Source organism: Branchiostoma floridae, chromosome 10 (genome assembly GCF_000003815.2).
Source record: "Branchiostoma floridae strain S238N-H82 chromosome 10, Bfl_VNyyK, whole genome shotgun sequence".
NCBI lineage: Eukaryota > Metazoa > Chordata > Leptocardii > Amphioxiformes > Branchiostomatidae > Branchiostoma > Branchiostoma floridae.
In genome coordinates, this window is record NC_049988.1 from 17,685,403 (window position 1) to 17,698,612 (window position 13,210).

Below are 13,210 nucleotides of genomic sequence, written 5' to 3' on the forward strand. Positions count from 1 at the left end.
ATATGGCAATCCAAATGTTTTGTAACCATTTTATGCGTGGTATCTGCGTATAGATTTTGTCCAATCGAGAATTTTAAAAGTCATAAGTAATTTTACATTTGTAGGTAATGTTATATGGCAAACTTACAACCCACAAGACTGGAAACATTACACAAGACTGGAAACATTTGCATGTCTCATGGTTATTGTATTTTGCAAGCACCAGTCGAATGAAATGAATATTCTTTTTTTCAGTTCAACGACAACCATATACGTCGGGGACACGACTTCTGTAGTCCTCGAAGTCACCGTGTCGAACCGAGGCGAGGAGTCGTACGAGTCTCAGCTGTTCGTACTTGTGCCGGAGGAAGTGGACTATGTGGGGGCGCAGCGGATGGAATCAGTGAGTATCTACTTAAAAATTACCTCACATTGACCTACAGCGTCGTCGAATGGCCTCTTCTTCTTCCTACTGAAGCGACCGGTATCGCCCTGTCAACATGGGAGGTCACCGGCGCAAGATGTACAAGTTTCAGTAAAGTTAGGAGACCATTTGACACCAATGTATCGATGGTTTTGACCTCTACAGTTGCTTGTGGTGGGGCATTCCAGTCCTTGACTGTACGTGGCAGGAACGAAGATCAACAAAGCATTGTGGTATTGTCTGGTCCTGCAGTGAGGCTGTGTGATCTTCTGGCCGAGTGGCTCTTACCGAAATTACCTTTCTAGTAATATATATGGATAACACGCATGTATTCCGTAAACGTAAGTGCGACCCTTTGGTAGATTCAATGTGTACATTCTAATTTATACTTAAACATTTCTCCTTCTACATTTGCTAGAACACCCCCGCCATGTGCAGCTATACACCGGCAGGGTCAGGCGGAACCATTCACTGCGGGGTGGGGAATCCGCTCAAGGCAGACGCCACGGTAATGACAACTTATAAGATTGTAAAAAAAAAGGACTCAGCTGAGGGTAAGATATAAGTCGGTGCAAAAAGAGAACGAACCTCTAAAGTAAAGCCCATTTTCACATATGTTGTATATTGTACCCTGAACTTAGACGTGATGTCACAGCAAAAGTTCACAGCGCTGTTTATGTGTTATACAGGTTGTTCTACAACTGCGTTTCCTGGCCGCCAACCTTAACGGAAGTCGCAGCTTTCTGGATTTTCCTATCTTCGCTAACAGGTATGCAGAACTTTTATCTACAATTTGTTTTCCTACACAAAAAAATGAGTTAACAGCAAAGCCTTACTCTAACACAAGAATACTCACTGAAATTTTGGGTCCCTGCTGAACATGTAAAGAGGCTACAATAAAGTGCCGTTTTCCTTCCCTACTCCAGTTCAACACCAGACGACGTCAGCACAACAGGGGACAATCAGGTCGTCTTTTCCGCACAAGTCGTGGTCGAGGCAGAGGTCACGGTCAAGGGGTAAGATTCGTACTTAGACTTAGACTTAGGGGCTATCGTTTCTTCCGACACATAAGGGCAGTCAGGTGGACCCAGCAGGCTCTGTCAGCAGCCATCCTCCTCACATCTTTCCAGATGATGTTGACTGTTTCTGCCTTCCTGGCTAATTTACTGGCCCCTTGCTCTCCGTGAGGTTCCTCTGTATGTATAAAGACATAGCCTCTTCTTAGCCTCCATCGCATGCTCTCTGATCTGGCCCTTTTTTGGTTCATAATACACTTTTGCTAGCATTTCGTTATGTACTGAGTCGTTTGTGCCTCCAGCCCCAGAAAGCCTGCTATGGCGGCAAGCCTCTGCGGCTAGACTTAATCCAGCGTCGCAAGTAACTCAAGCAACTGGATAAAATCTGGAAATGGTCAGGCGTTTCAGCTTGACGGACGAACTGTCATTGGAAGGACGAACATCTATATTAACTAACCTTTTCATTGTCTTCACTTCAAGAACACATCAAGTCTGAGGTTGGATTGAAGATGGTAAATCCAGGTGTTCGTCCAGTTACTGACGAAAGACAGTGGATGCTGTCTGAAACGTCAGACCGTTTTCAAATGTTTGTCCTGTTGCTCAAGTATCTGCCACCATGCTGTTACCTTCAACGATACAAGTCCTGTGTCATTTATGACGTGGTCTTTCTAACGTTTGAGAGGTCTCGCAGGGTCTGGGGTAAGATTCCTCTTCCACTTTCTTTTTTTGACGTGAGCTGTTTCATTGTTCTGGATGATTGTGCTAACACTGTGCTTGTCTTGCAACGCAGAGCGTCCCTTCCCAGACATATGTGGCTTGACAGCACCTTCGCACGGGAAGATGAAAATGGCAAAGACAGACCAAAGGACAAAACAGACAGCGATGCAGACACAGAAGCAGTGATGTCTCAAATAAAACACGTCTACGAGGTACGAAGCTTTTTGTTCTGACAAAATAAAAGTACCAAAGTTAAAAAAACGCCCTATTGTTATTGCGTAGATGTGCCATTCACGAAGACAGTTCAACGAATGATTTTCCTGAACCACTTGCCTTAATAGTAAAAATTTCATAATTCATACATGTATGGAAAATAAAGTAGTTTTCACTTGAAAGTTCATCAGTGTTGGTCGAAGTCATTCTGTATCCAAATTTTAGACTGATCAAGTCCAGCCTTTGCCAAGAAATGAGGAGCCTACCCTGTTCTTACATTTACTACCTAGGTGAGGAACCACGGTCCCAGCGATGTGGGACAAACCATCGCCACGGTCCTGTGGCCAGCCACAACCGAGGGCAGCAGTGTAACTGTGACGGTTCCCGTCGTCACTCTGAAAAACCAGCAGGGCTATTGTCTTGTTGACAATGCAACAACTCTGGTGAGGTGGTATTTTCAATGGCTTGTAAAGTAAGATCTTATAAGATCACACTCACTCAATCACTCACTCACTCAATCAATCAATCAATCAATCAATCAATGATTTTACTTGCAATTTGCGTTGAAATTGGTTACATAATGTACACGGTGCTTTAGTGGTGTTACACGTTCGTCTTGTTATGTTATTTTCAGATGTGCGAAAATGCTGAGGACTGTTACATCATAAGCTGCATAGTCAACGGACTGGGGAGTGGAGGCAGCTTTGTTATAGAGATCACGTCGGAAATAGAAGACGTACAGGTTGGTAGTATTCACTAAACAGACGCACGGGTTAGTGTTCGGTACAAGAACAAGAAGCAGTCCAAAATAGATCTAGAGGACGAACGTGTTTGTATTAAGTTTAAAAAAGTACAAGAACCGTGTCATGTGGATTAGATATAGCTGAACATCTTTAATGTTTGCCTAATGGTACGGAGCACGTATGCTCGTATGTGTTTGAAGCTTAGGATAAACCAAATAAAGAAAATTAATGTAACGTTAGTGTATTTTGCTGTAACGTAGCTATTGAGAATAATAGCTGTAAGTTTCATCTTTTTGTAACGTATATATGATGGTATTGGATGTTGTTATAAGTTATTGGGAAGGAGAAACTTGAAGTATCTTGAGCAATTTTAATGTTCTTATCGTTCTTAAGAAGTATCATGTGTGCTTATAGTCTGTGCGACACAAACTCTGCTGTCTGGGGCTGTAACTGGCCTCTCTCTGCAAAATGCTGGTCGGATGTTGGGTGGGCTGCTATAAGCGAGATTTAATCAGGCTAGTGTACTTAGAATTTCAATGTTTTGTTCCATTTCTTCAGTTTTCTTCACTTGGCAACACGACTGAGGACCTGCTGGTGTCCACAGCCCGGGTGGTGGTTATGGACATGCCGTACAGTATCAGCCCCACCGCGCTCCCAACGGCACAAACTAACGTAAGATACTTATGCTACAGTTATTTAGCACCTAATAGTCTTCTATAGCGTAAATTATTTTCTTAACACGTTCTGTTTGCAATTGTGATCGTGTCATGAAGAACAAAGTGAAGAAAAGTATTGTTTGATTTAGATTCATGCATTGACTCAGGCAGTGGTTTGAATTGCTTTATTTTGCAACAGTAATCTTTTTTTTTATTTCTTTAGTGAAGCAAATGCTATATAATATTACATGATTATTGAGTAGTTATAAGATAACAACGCGGAACTAGCGCCATTAGTTGTATTTCTTACAATATTTTTTTTTACTCTGTATGAGTAAAATATGCGTATGCTAGACTTATTAGGACACTAAATGATGTAAACTGTACCTCTGTTATATATTTTGTCAGATTCTCAATTCTTCGATCATGACCTCAATGAAAAGTGGCCTGTGGGTCGATTTGAGCTTTCATGAATACACAAAGGTTCAATCAAACAGTGTTTTCTTCATTCTTCGTATCAATAGGTTACCACATCTATCATATTGCCGAGACCAGTTACCAGAAGGAAGAGAGTGAAAGCCTGGATAATCGCAAGTGCAGTGCTGAGCGGTTTGATGCTGCTGGTAGCCATTGCTTTGGTCCTCTACCGGGTATGTACTCTATTTTTGCAGATGTTTGCTATTCTCCCTGGCTTCTTGAATATTGGAATCTATTTTTATATACCTTAGTATTTATCTCAAGAATGTATGTTCTTATCATATTTTCCACTGCAGCTTGGTTTCTTCGATCGAAAGAAAGTGTCCAAAGAAGACGACGTATTTGACGCTCACGACAGAGACGTAGACAGTGGTATTCAGGAGGACGAAGATGGATCAACACTCAAGGGACCTTAGCGAAAACGGCACAAATTCGGTAGTAAAAACAGCTTAGGTTTTGTATATGCAATCGCTATATGTTTCCTGAAATTTTTCGAAATAAGTGATCTTGAAATACTAAATGGTTAGAGCGAAAAAAAAAATTCTTATCAAAACTGATACGATCTCTTTGTCTAATCCTGTCCTTTCAATGAAGCATGCTTGCAGACAGTCATTTTGTCGTCCTTGATTTGGATACATTTTTCTTGTGCAGTATTATCATCTGTGTAAATAACTTGATATGGGACCTTTAAAAGGGTCCGAAGACTGATCTGGCGGCTAGGGCTTATGTCCCGATACACCGGACCCACAAATTTGTGAGTGATAATCAGTGAACATAGGCTGGGCCTGTTGTTAATGTACAGAAAGTGTCTATTTTTTGTATGAACGCGTGTATTGACCTGTGATGTTATGTGTAACACTTTAACACCGTAGAAAACTAATTCTGTACTATATTGTGAGCTTCAATCCAATAGTACAAGCACATTCACGGTTTCAATGAGCAGGCGGCATGAATTATGGGTAATATGTCAATGGTAAAGACCCCTGAGACGTAAACGAAGTACGTCTGGACATTGTCATGCAAATCAAGACAATGGTCGAGACGAGATCTGTTTACAAGTGAGGGGCTTTCACTTTTGACAGGCTACCCACAATTCCTGTTGCTGCACATGCGTACTCGGGATCGTGAATTTGCTTATACGCTTCCACCGAACTAAAGTAACGGTACTTCAGTTCCTGCAGATAGCTAAAAAGCTTGAACCAGACGCAATCACTCGAGCAGTAGAACTCCGATAATGGTGATAATAACTTTATTTCTAATAGCTCTTTACAATACAGAATGGACAAATTAAACCTTTTAGGTCCATATATTTCTTAAACGTACATTTTTACAATAATATGTTTAGTATGATCTACATTAACTATTCTGTGTGGAAACTGTTTTGCATTCGACAAACATTGAATTGTAAATATAATTGTACATTTCATGCTTTGCCTATTGACGGTAACTTTACAAACTTTCGATTTACAATAAAATCCATTTTCAATGGCATTTGTTACCTGATTTCCTTTTTACATAATCACTTTCATAATTCCATAATCATTTCACATGATACCGTTACAAATAGATTTTGTGAAGAAAAAACGCATCTTCGTAGGTTTCTTCGCAATTACTACTTCGTCATCTGATATCAAGGATAAAGAATCGACCTTGGAGAAGTTTTTAAGATGAATTGTCTACGTCATGTTTGGTCGACTTCAGTGATCTAATCAGTCCGAAGTTGTTTCTTTAGTAGATCGGTAAATCTTCAGTCCTCTTTAAAAGCACTGGGATCGATGAATTTCGGTCGCTGGATGGAAAACTGTAGGAAAGAAACAAAAAAAGGAACATAAGTTTGATCCGACGACACCACCAAACGTTGCTTCTGTCGATTCAACTTCACAATTTATTACAATATCACCATATTCAGAGCTCAATAGCATCTTTAGTATAGATACTACCTCATTTTAATGACGACACTTACAAATAAGCTGATTACAGGAAATTATGAAAAAAAATCATGAATACAGAACTGTCGAATGTCATTAGATCCTGATATCTGATGAATCATATTTTTTTAAACAAACGATGCTTTTGTCCAGTTAACGTTAATAAACAAAATCATGTTTATCTCCAAAGAATTTAATCATTTTGTTTTGCAATTAGACGATTAATACAGATAACCTGCTTGCAGATGGTGCTTCTTAGAAAAAAATGATATGCAGATAATAGTGCTTTTATATCTTGAAGTGTGAAGACGATGTGTTTACCTTTGTGTCCGATCCAAAGATGTTGTCATGTTCCTTCAATGCCTCCGGATCCTCCTCCTTCGGACACGCGGCGGGTTCGCACGCGGGAGAGCCGGGGGAGTCGTACCGATAGAAGCTGCCCAGACTCGTCATGCTGGACATGTCGCTAAGGGTGCCGGTCAGTCGACTGGACACGGAGCGCCGGGTCAGGCTGCCGCTGCTGAGGCTGCGCAAGCTCCGGTACGAGTTCGGGTACGGCAAATACCTGCACAGGACGGATAAATCATAGCTGCATTATACTATAGGAAATGGATAGGCAGAAAGTTGAGACAGACGTTTTCATCAACATTTACCCACATACTAAATATCGAGCTAATATTAGAAGTATTGGTTGCAGTATTAGTAGAATTAGTTGTATTAGTAATAGTAAGACAATTTGTAGTAGTAACGGTGGAAGTAGTAGTAGTAGCATTAGTTACTGTAGCAGTTATAGTAGTACTTTGCTGCAGTGGTCTGAATGCCCTAATGCTGCAATCAGTCTTTCTTCTACCAAGCGACCAGTACCGCGCTGACTAAGAATATTCAGAGTGGATGTAAGATAGCAGACTTTGAACATAAATACCTGTTCAGACCCGGAAGGTCGTGGTCTTGCGTATCGCTACTGGTTGAGTTACAGTCTGGTTTGCTGTCCGTCCATGGAGAGTCATTGCTGTCGCTGTTGCTAGAGCTGCTGTTCCGTTTGCTGTACCTGTCGCTGTTGTCAGAACTGCTGTTGTTCGGTTTGCTGTACGTCCATGGATAGTCGTTGCTTTTACTGTCGCTGCTGTTAGAGTTCTGGTTTGGCTTACTGTACGTCCATGGAAAATCGTTGCTGTCCTTGGTGCTGTTCTCAGAGCTCTGACTGGTTTTCCAGAATGTCCACGGAAAGGCGTTGCTGTTCCTTTCGCGGTCTGTTTTCCAGAACGTCCAGGCAAACTCGTTACTGTTCATGTCGCTGCTCTTGGAGCTCTGGTCTGGCGTGCTGTACGTCCAGGGAAAGCTGTTGCTGTTCTTATCGCTGTTTTGTGAGCTTTGGTTCGGCGTGCTGTAGGTCCATGGAAAGTCGTTGCTGTTGTAGATGCTGTTGGTCGAGCCGCTGTTTGGTGTGTTCTGGGTCCAAGTGAAGTACCCGCTGCTAGAGGCCTGTTCCCATTTGGGGAGCCAGATCCAACGTCTATAGCAACCAGAATGGAAAAATATATAAATATTTGTTTGAATTGTTAGACTTACATATATATTCGTCATCTGAAAGAATCTATGAAGAAGCTTTAAAGAACTGTCAACTCTGCCCAAGAAGACTACTCTGGGGATGGATAAAATCTGATTTATATGAAAATGTGGTCAATATAGATTGATTGATTGATTGATTGATCTTATAGGGTAGTCCCTTCAGTCTAGATGACTGATTTCCAAGGGAGCCCTGAACATGTTCGCACATGTTTACACGGCGGGGTTATAACGCCCCTTAAGGGGTGACATACCCTTTCGCTGGTAAATCACCGTGTGGCTGATACGGTATGGAGGTTCGCCAGGCCTCCATCCGGGTGATTTGAAGTGAATCACCAACTCCAGACAGAAGGGTTTGTTCCATCTCACACCGCACCATCGCACGTGTGGGGGTTCTTTAACGTGCATAGGGTGTGACTCTCCCCATACACGGGACCTCCATTTACGTCCTATCCGAGGGACGGCCCTAGCCGAAGCTAGGTACTCATTTTCACCTGAGTATAGTGAGGAAATTCGTGTAAAGTGCCTTTCCCAAGGGCACAAGATCGGTGACACGCAGCCGGATTTGAACCCGCAACCTCTCGGTCACGAGGCACAAATCCTGCCACTGCGCCAGGCGATCTCACAATATAGATAAGAAAAGTAATGCCTTTTTCCGTGTAAAAAAATCCAAGGGACCACCAAAAAGCGTTACGTTGGCAAGATGGTCCTTATGTACAGGTGGTCACTTGTACATATTCAACTGTAATATCCCTATTGTAAACATATCACCACTTACAACAGTCACAGTAATACTAGTGCCGAATGTTTCTAGTATATTTCGATATAGGTAATCTTGATATCCTGGTGACGTTAATAATGTTATGCTTATCTTATGCTAAAGTTTCTACAGGACAAGTGTCTGGAATATCATTGCGAAATTGAAACGTTACGTACCCTCCACTGGTGGTGCTCGCACCATCAACTGTGTAGTACTTCACTTTCTTCAGCTTGCGTCTGTAGGCGGCGAGGCAAGCACAAAGCACGCACAGCAGAGGGATGCCGATGGAAAGGGCAACTGCAGGCAGAAGTACCCCTGTCTTGTCTGGGATGTACGCCGCTATATTCAGTGCAAAAAGGAACGTTTGGTCAATGGTATGTAGTAAGAGAAAGTAAGATAGTCTTCTGTGGAGAACGTTATGTTATCTGTAGAAAAATACAGCAGAAACAGCACTAGAAGGCTAATACTAACATACATCTGTAGTATAATTCTGCGTTCCATTCACAAAATAATTGCATATACACTCATTGACATCAGCATTAATTGCGATGAAATATTAATTGTGTTGGTCAAATCAAAAGTTGTGACATTTTTTTAGCTTTGTTCCAACACAAATGATTCATTCCTGACGTCACAACGCTTCTAGTTTCCAGAGAACCAAACACTGGATGAAGGTCGGCAAGGTCGACTGAAAATTCAATGTCAAATTTCATTTGTGTTGGAAAAATTAATCCAGCAACGGACCAACCAATCAATGCATCAATCCATCGATCAATGAATCGACCAATCTATATATTTTTCTATTTATTTATCTATCCGTCTATCTTTCAAGAACAAGGCTATCCCACTCACCGACACATGTTCCGTTGGTCAGTTGGAATCCTTCGTCACAGACACAAGCAGAAGTGCCGTTCACAAACTGGCACCGCCCTCCGCTACCACAGCCTTCTGGGCAAGCTGCCGTCAGGGTGGTGGGAGGCGGTTGTGAAGATGATTCAGTTGTCTTGGGTGATGTTTGCGTTGTCGTTGTACTAGGCTTGTCGCTACTAGTAGTGCTTGGTGGTAAAGGCACTATTGGTTGTCGACTTTTCGCGACGGATGGTGTTGTTGTTGTTAGTGTTGAGGCTGGGGAAAGGAACAAAGAGGTTGTATTTCAAACAATTAGCCCATAGGAACCAAAAGTAAAACAAAGTGATGGCAAGGTTGATGCAAATGAGTAAATTAGCTCCTGCTGTTTGAATATGGTATATTATCAATTACATTACATTTCTTACACAGTATGGCCAATACCACTATCAACGTTTGAAAAACCTAAGATTGGGGTAATAAACTCAGGTAACTGTATATGATCTGGAAACAGACGTTTAAGACACTGTGTGTCTTTCATTAGTGATAGCTTTATATTGCTAACAAAATCGCTTCTTTGTCATATATTACATTGGGCGTCATCTCGGACTTACAGAGAGATAGACAGGTGTGTCCGTCCGGTCCTAACAGGTAACCCTGCCGACAGGAACAGGTGTAGGAGCCAGGTGTGTTGTGACAGTTGTGATTGCACCTGTCCACGCCAAGCAGACACTCGTCCATATCTGCATCGGTGGAAAAGGTAGAAAATACATAAATACTCAAAATGTTTAGTTTTGATCATGTGTGCCAGATAGCCTTGGATCAGCCACCTTGAATACCTTCATCAGCTTGGAAAGTCAGTGCATCAGAAAGTTTCATTTTGTACATCACATAACAAAAAACAAAACAAGTGTTTTATTCAAGGTCGACGTTTTGCTGACAGTCTGACACCGTCGTCAAGGCAATACTGACTTGCTATGTTTCGCACGGCAGCTAGGCGTCGCTGCTAACTGATGCGGTGCAAGACGTTAAGTATCTACACATACGCATGGATAGGTAGTCACAGAGGTGTTAACAATGAGATTCCAAACGCAAAGTGTTTAGATATATATATGTAGATACGTAGCTAGAGGTCATGTAAGTTCAGAAATGAGTGAATTTACCCCATCTCTGGACATACCTCAAAGAGATGTGAACAATGCGGTCCCAAGCGTAAAATAGTGTGTTATAGTCAAGATAATCTAAAAGTGTTTTCCATACCTATGCAGGAAATGCTGTCATTGGCTAGCTGCCAGCCAATGGAACACGTGCAAACAAATGAACCAATGGTATTCAGGCAGCCGACCTTGCACCGAACGTTGTGGATGTCCTGGTAGAGACATTCGTTGATATCTGTAAGGAATTCAAATGGAAGTTGGGAATGTAATTCAATCCTATGTACATAATCGCAAGACATTTCGTATGTCACTTAAACGTATAGAGGGCCACAGAACAAGAAATGTTGCTTTCAAGGTGGTGGAGACATCCGTGGACGACATTCAATACAACAAATAGAAGCCAGCGTGTAAAATACGACACAGCAGTTTGAATATCCTCGGACACAATTGAATGAAAAAATATATCACCACATTGAATAGGAACTATAGTTAATCAATACTACTTCCATATAGGCATGATAATTATCTTTCGATTTCTACCACATTAAACAAAGACAAATTATGCTAGGTCCAAAGCAGGTAGCATTTACTGAAATGGTGGTAACTTTGCATGTGCAGCATCAAAATTAAAAAAAAAAAACAACTTCGTATTACATATTGTTGATAAGGAACATGACTATTCCTTACACGTAATTCATGATTAGTTCCATACGCATTATTAGAAAGAAAACGTTATCGATAACTATATAAAATATATACGTATTTAGAGGAATGACACTAAGTCTTACCTCCACACATGATGCCATCTCCAGAGTAGCCTGTATTACATATGCAGTCATACCCCGGGCTGGTGTTGTTACAGTAGGCGTTCACAGAACACTTCGCAAGGTTTTCGGTGCATTCGTCTATATCTGGAGAATTAACATATAGTATTAGATGTACAGCATACAAGTAATTCATATGGAATACAGCACAAGTTTTGTACGTTTTTATACGTTTTCTTTCAGTATGCAACAGTGGCAATATATATTAGTACTGAATACCTAAAACAATATTGGAATGGCATTCAATTGCGAAGGGTTTCTTTTGCCTTTTCCGTTACCAGGATCAGGGTGGTTGTAAAGTAAAAGGCAGTATATAGACTTATACACTTATAATTAGAAGACCTATTAGGACTTAAAATGATGTAAACTGTATCTCTGTTACATACTTTGTATGAACCTTGACTCTTCCCTCATGACCTCAATGAAGAGCGGCCTGTATGCCGATTGGGTCTTTCATGAGCAAACAAAGGTTCAAACAAACAACAAATATCAGTGTATTGCCATTGATATTTACCTAGGCAAGTGCACATGTCCTTGTCCAGGACCATGCCCAGCGGACATGCGCAGTAGAAGGATCCAGGGGTGTCCACACAGAGGTGCGTACAGTTGCCGTTGTCAATGGCGCATTCGTCGATATCTGAAGGATGATAACATAACATTATATATGTTACAATACGTGAGGTGAGGGCAATACGGATGGGAGATTCCCAAATTGCATGTTGCAATGTCTACGTAGTTGCCTTTTAAGTTATTGATTGCGTAGTCACACTTCAAAACAAGAAAACAAAACAAAACAAAACAAACGTACTTCGACAATGACGTTTCCCATGATCCTTGTCGAGCTTGTACCCCGGATGACAGGAGCACTCGTAACTGCCTTCGGTGTTAACGCAGTCTCCGTGCTCGTCGCACTTGTGCCCGTTCTCGCATTCGTTGATGTCTTTAGAATGACAAAGTTGTGTTAAAAACGAAGCGATTTCTTAAGCTTTTTTAATTCAATAAGGCAAGCCTCAGCGATTGAAGACTAAAATACGACTATTTGGTTTCAACTAGTCGAGGAATAGTTATCATTATTGAAAACGTCGTTGGACGACCTCTTCTTCTATAGTGTCTTTAGAATATGTAGACATATCTTGAATCATACGTTCCCATTGAAATTATGTTATTAGTCTCGACATGCACTGATCAATTTATCACCTACCTGCGCACGTGTTGTTAGCCAGGATGTGGTACCCAGCGGCACAGCCACAGACCTCCTCCGTGTCACCCGAGGTCGTCATGTTTATCGCGCAATGGCCGATGGGAGGCGGGGCGCAGGGGTTGTCGGTAGAGCAGTTGATGATGGCTACAGAAAACGGGCAGCAAGCGGACACTTTTCAGTAACGTCATTGTATTTTTTCTCTATTCATTTACATACAGTTACTTAACGTGTGACTATTTCGATCATATTTGTTTAATGGACCTAGAATAAGCCTCATCAACATTTTTCCTAAGCCTGCACCTGTTATATCCATTATCATTGTATTTTGTTTCATGTATTCTTTTTATGTGAAAATGAATAAAACAAAATAAAACAAAACGAAAATAGTGCACAGTGACATGTGACGAGCATTAAGATGATAAATGCTGAACCAAAATGTCCCCCGGAATATACAAACAAGTCTCGAAAACATGGAAGAGCAGCTGAGATGAAAGAAGGAAAACTTACGTTCACACGTGGTTCCATCCAGGTTCAGAGTGAACAGGTCGCCACAGGAACAGTCGTAGTAACCCACTTTGTCTACGCACATCTGCTCACAGACATGCTCTGCCGCGCACTCATCTAGTTCTGTATATTAATTGAAATGATCATAGATTAGCATAGTTAAAGCAAGGGGAAAACATTTAGCATCTATTCGTGGTAC

The 13,210-nt window shown here is 41.4% G+C and overlaps 2 protein-coding genes across 2 annotated transcripts in view; one reads left to right on the plus strand and one right to left on the minus strand.

Moving 5' to 3' along the window:
- Positions 1 to 4,755, plus strand: part of LOC118423855 (integrin alpha-8-like) — a gene marked incomplete in the record, with an annotated part of 16,627 nt that extends 11,872 nt beyond the window's left edge. Inside the window, 10 exon segments of the mRNA XM_035832146.1 lie at positions 235 to 382; positions 822 to 911; positions 1,093 to 1,172; positions 1,330 to 1,419; positions 2,210 to 2,348; positions 2,640 to 2,792; positions 2,984 to 3,091; positions 3,651 to 3,764; positions 4,273 to 4,398; positions 4,522 to 4,755. Of these exon segments, the coding sequence (XP_035688039.1) occupies positions 235 to 382; positions 822 to 911; positions 1,093 to 1,172; positions 1,330 to 1,419; positions 2,210 to 2,348; positions 2,640 to 2,792; positions 2,984 to 3,091; positions 3,651 to 3,764; positions 4,273 to 4,398; positions 4,522 to 4,641 (1,168 nt within the window).
- Positions 4,756 to 5,457: 702 nt separating this feature from the next.
- LOC118425001 overlaps positions 5,458 to 13,210 on the minus strand; it is a 42,078-nt gene continuing 34,325 nt past the window's right edge. Inside the window, exons 28-39 of the mRNA XM_035833816.1 lie at positions 13,015 to 13,134; positions 12,508 to 12,651; positions 12,115 to 12,246; positions 11,821 to 11,943; positions 11,271 to 11,393; positions 10,586 to 10,717; positions 9,940 to 10,068; positions 9,332 to 9,604; positions 8,656 to 8,818; positions 7,076 to 7,666; positions 6,475 to 6,718; positions 5,458 to 6,026 (exon numbers count right to left, since the gene is read on the minus strand). Of these exons, the coding sequence (XP_035689709.1) occupies positions 5,973 to 6,026; positions 6,475 to 6,718; positions 7,076 to 7,666; positions 8,656 to 8,818; positions 9,332 to 9,604; positions 9,940 to 10,068; positions 10,586 to 10,717; positions 11,271 to 11,393; positions 11,821 to 11,943; positions 12,115 to 12,246; positions 12,508 to 12,651; positions 13,015 to 13,134 (2,228 nt within the window). The 3' untranslated portion in view covers positions 5,458 to 5,972. The remainder of the gene's footprint in view (positions 6,027 to 6,474; positions 6,719 to 7,075; positions 7,667 to 8,655; positions 8,819 to 9,331; positions 9,605 to 9,939; positions 10,069 to 10,585; positions 10,718 to 11,270; positions 11,394 to 11,820; positions 11,944 to 12,114; positions 12,247 to 12,507; positions 12,652 to 13,014; positions 13,135 to 13,210) is intronic.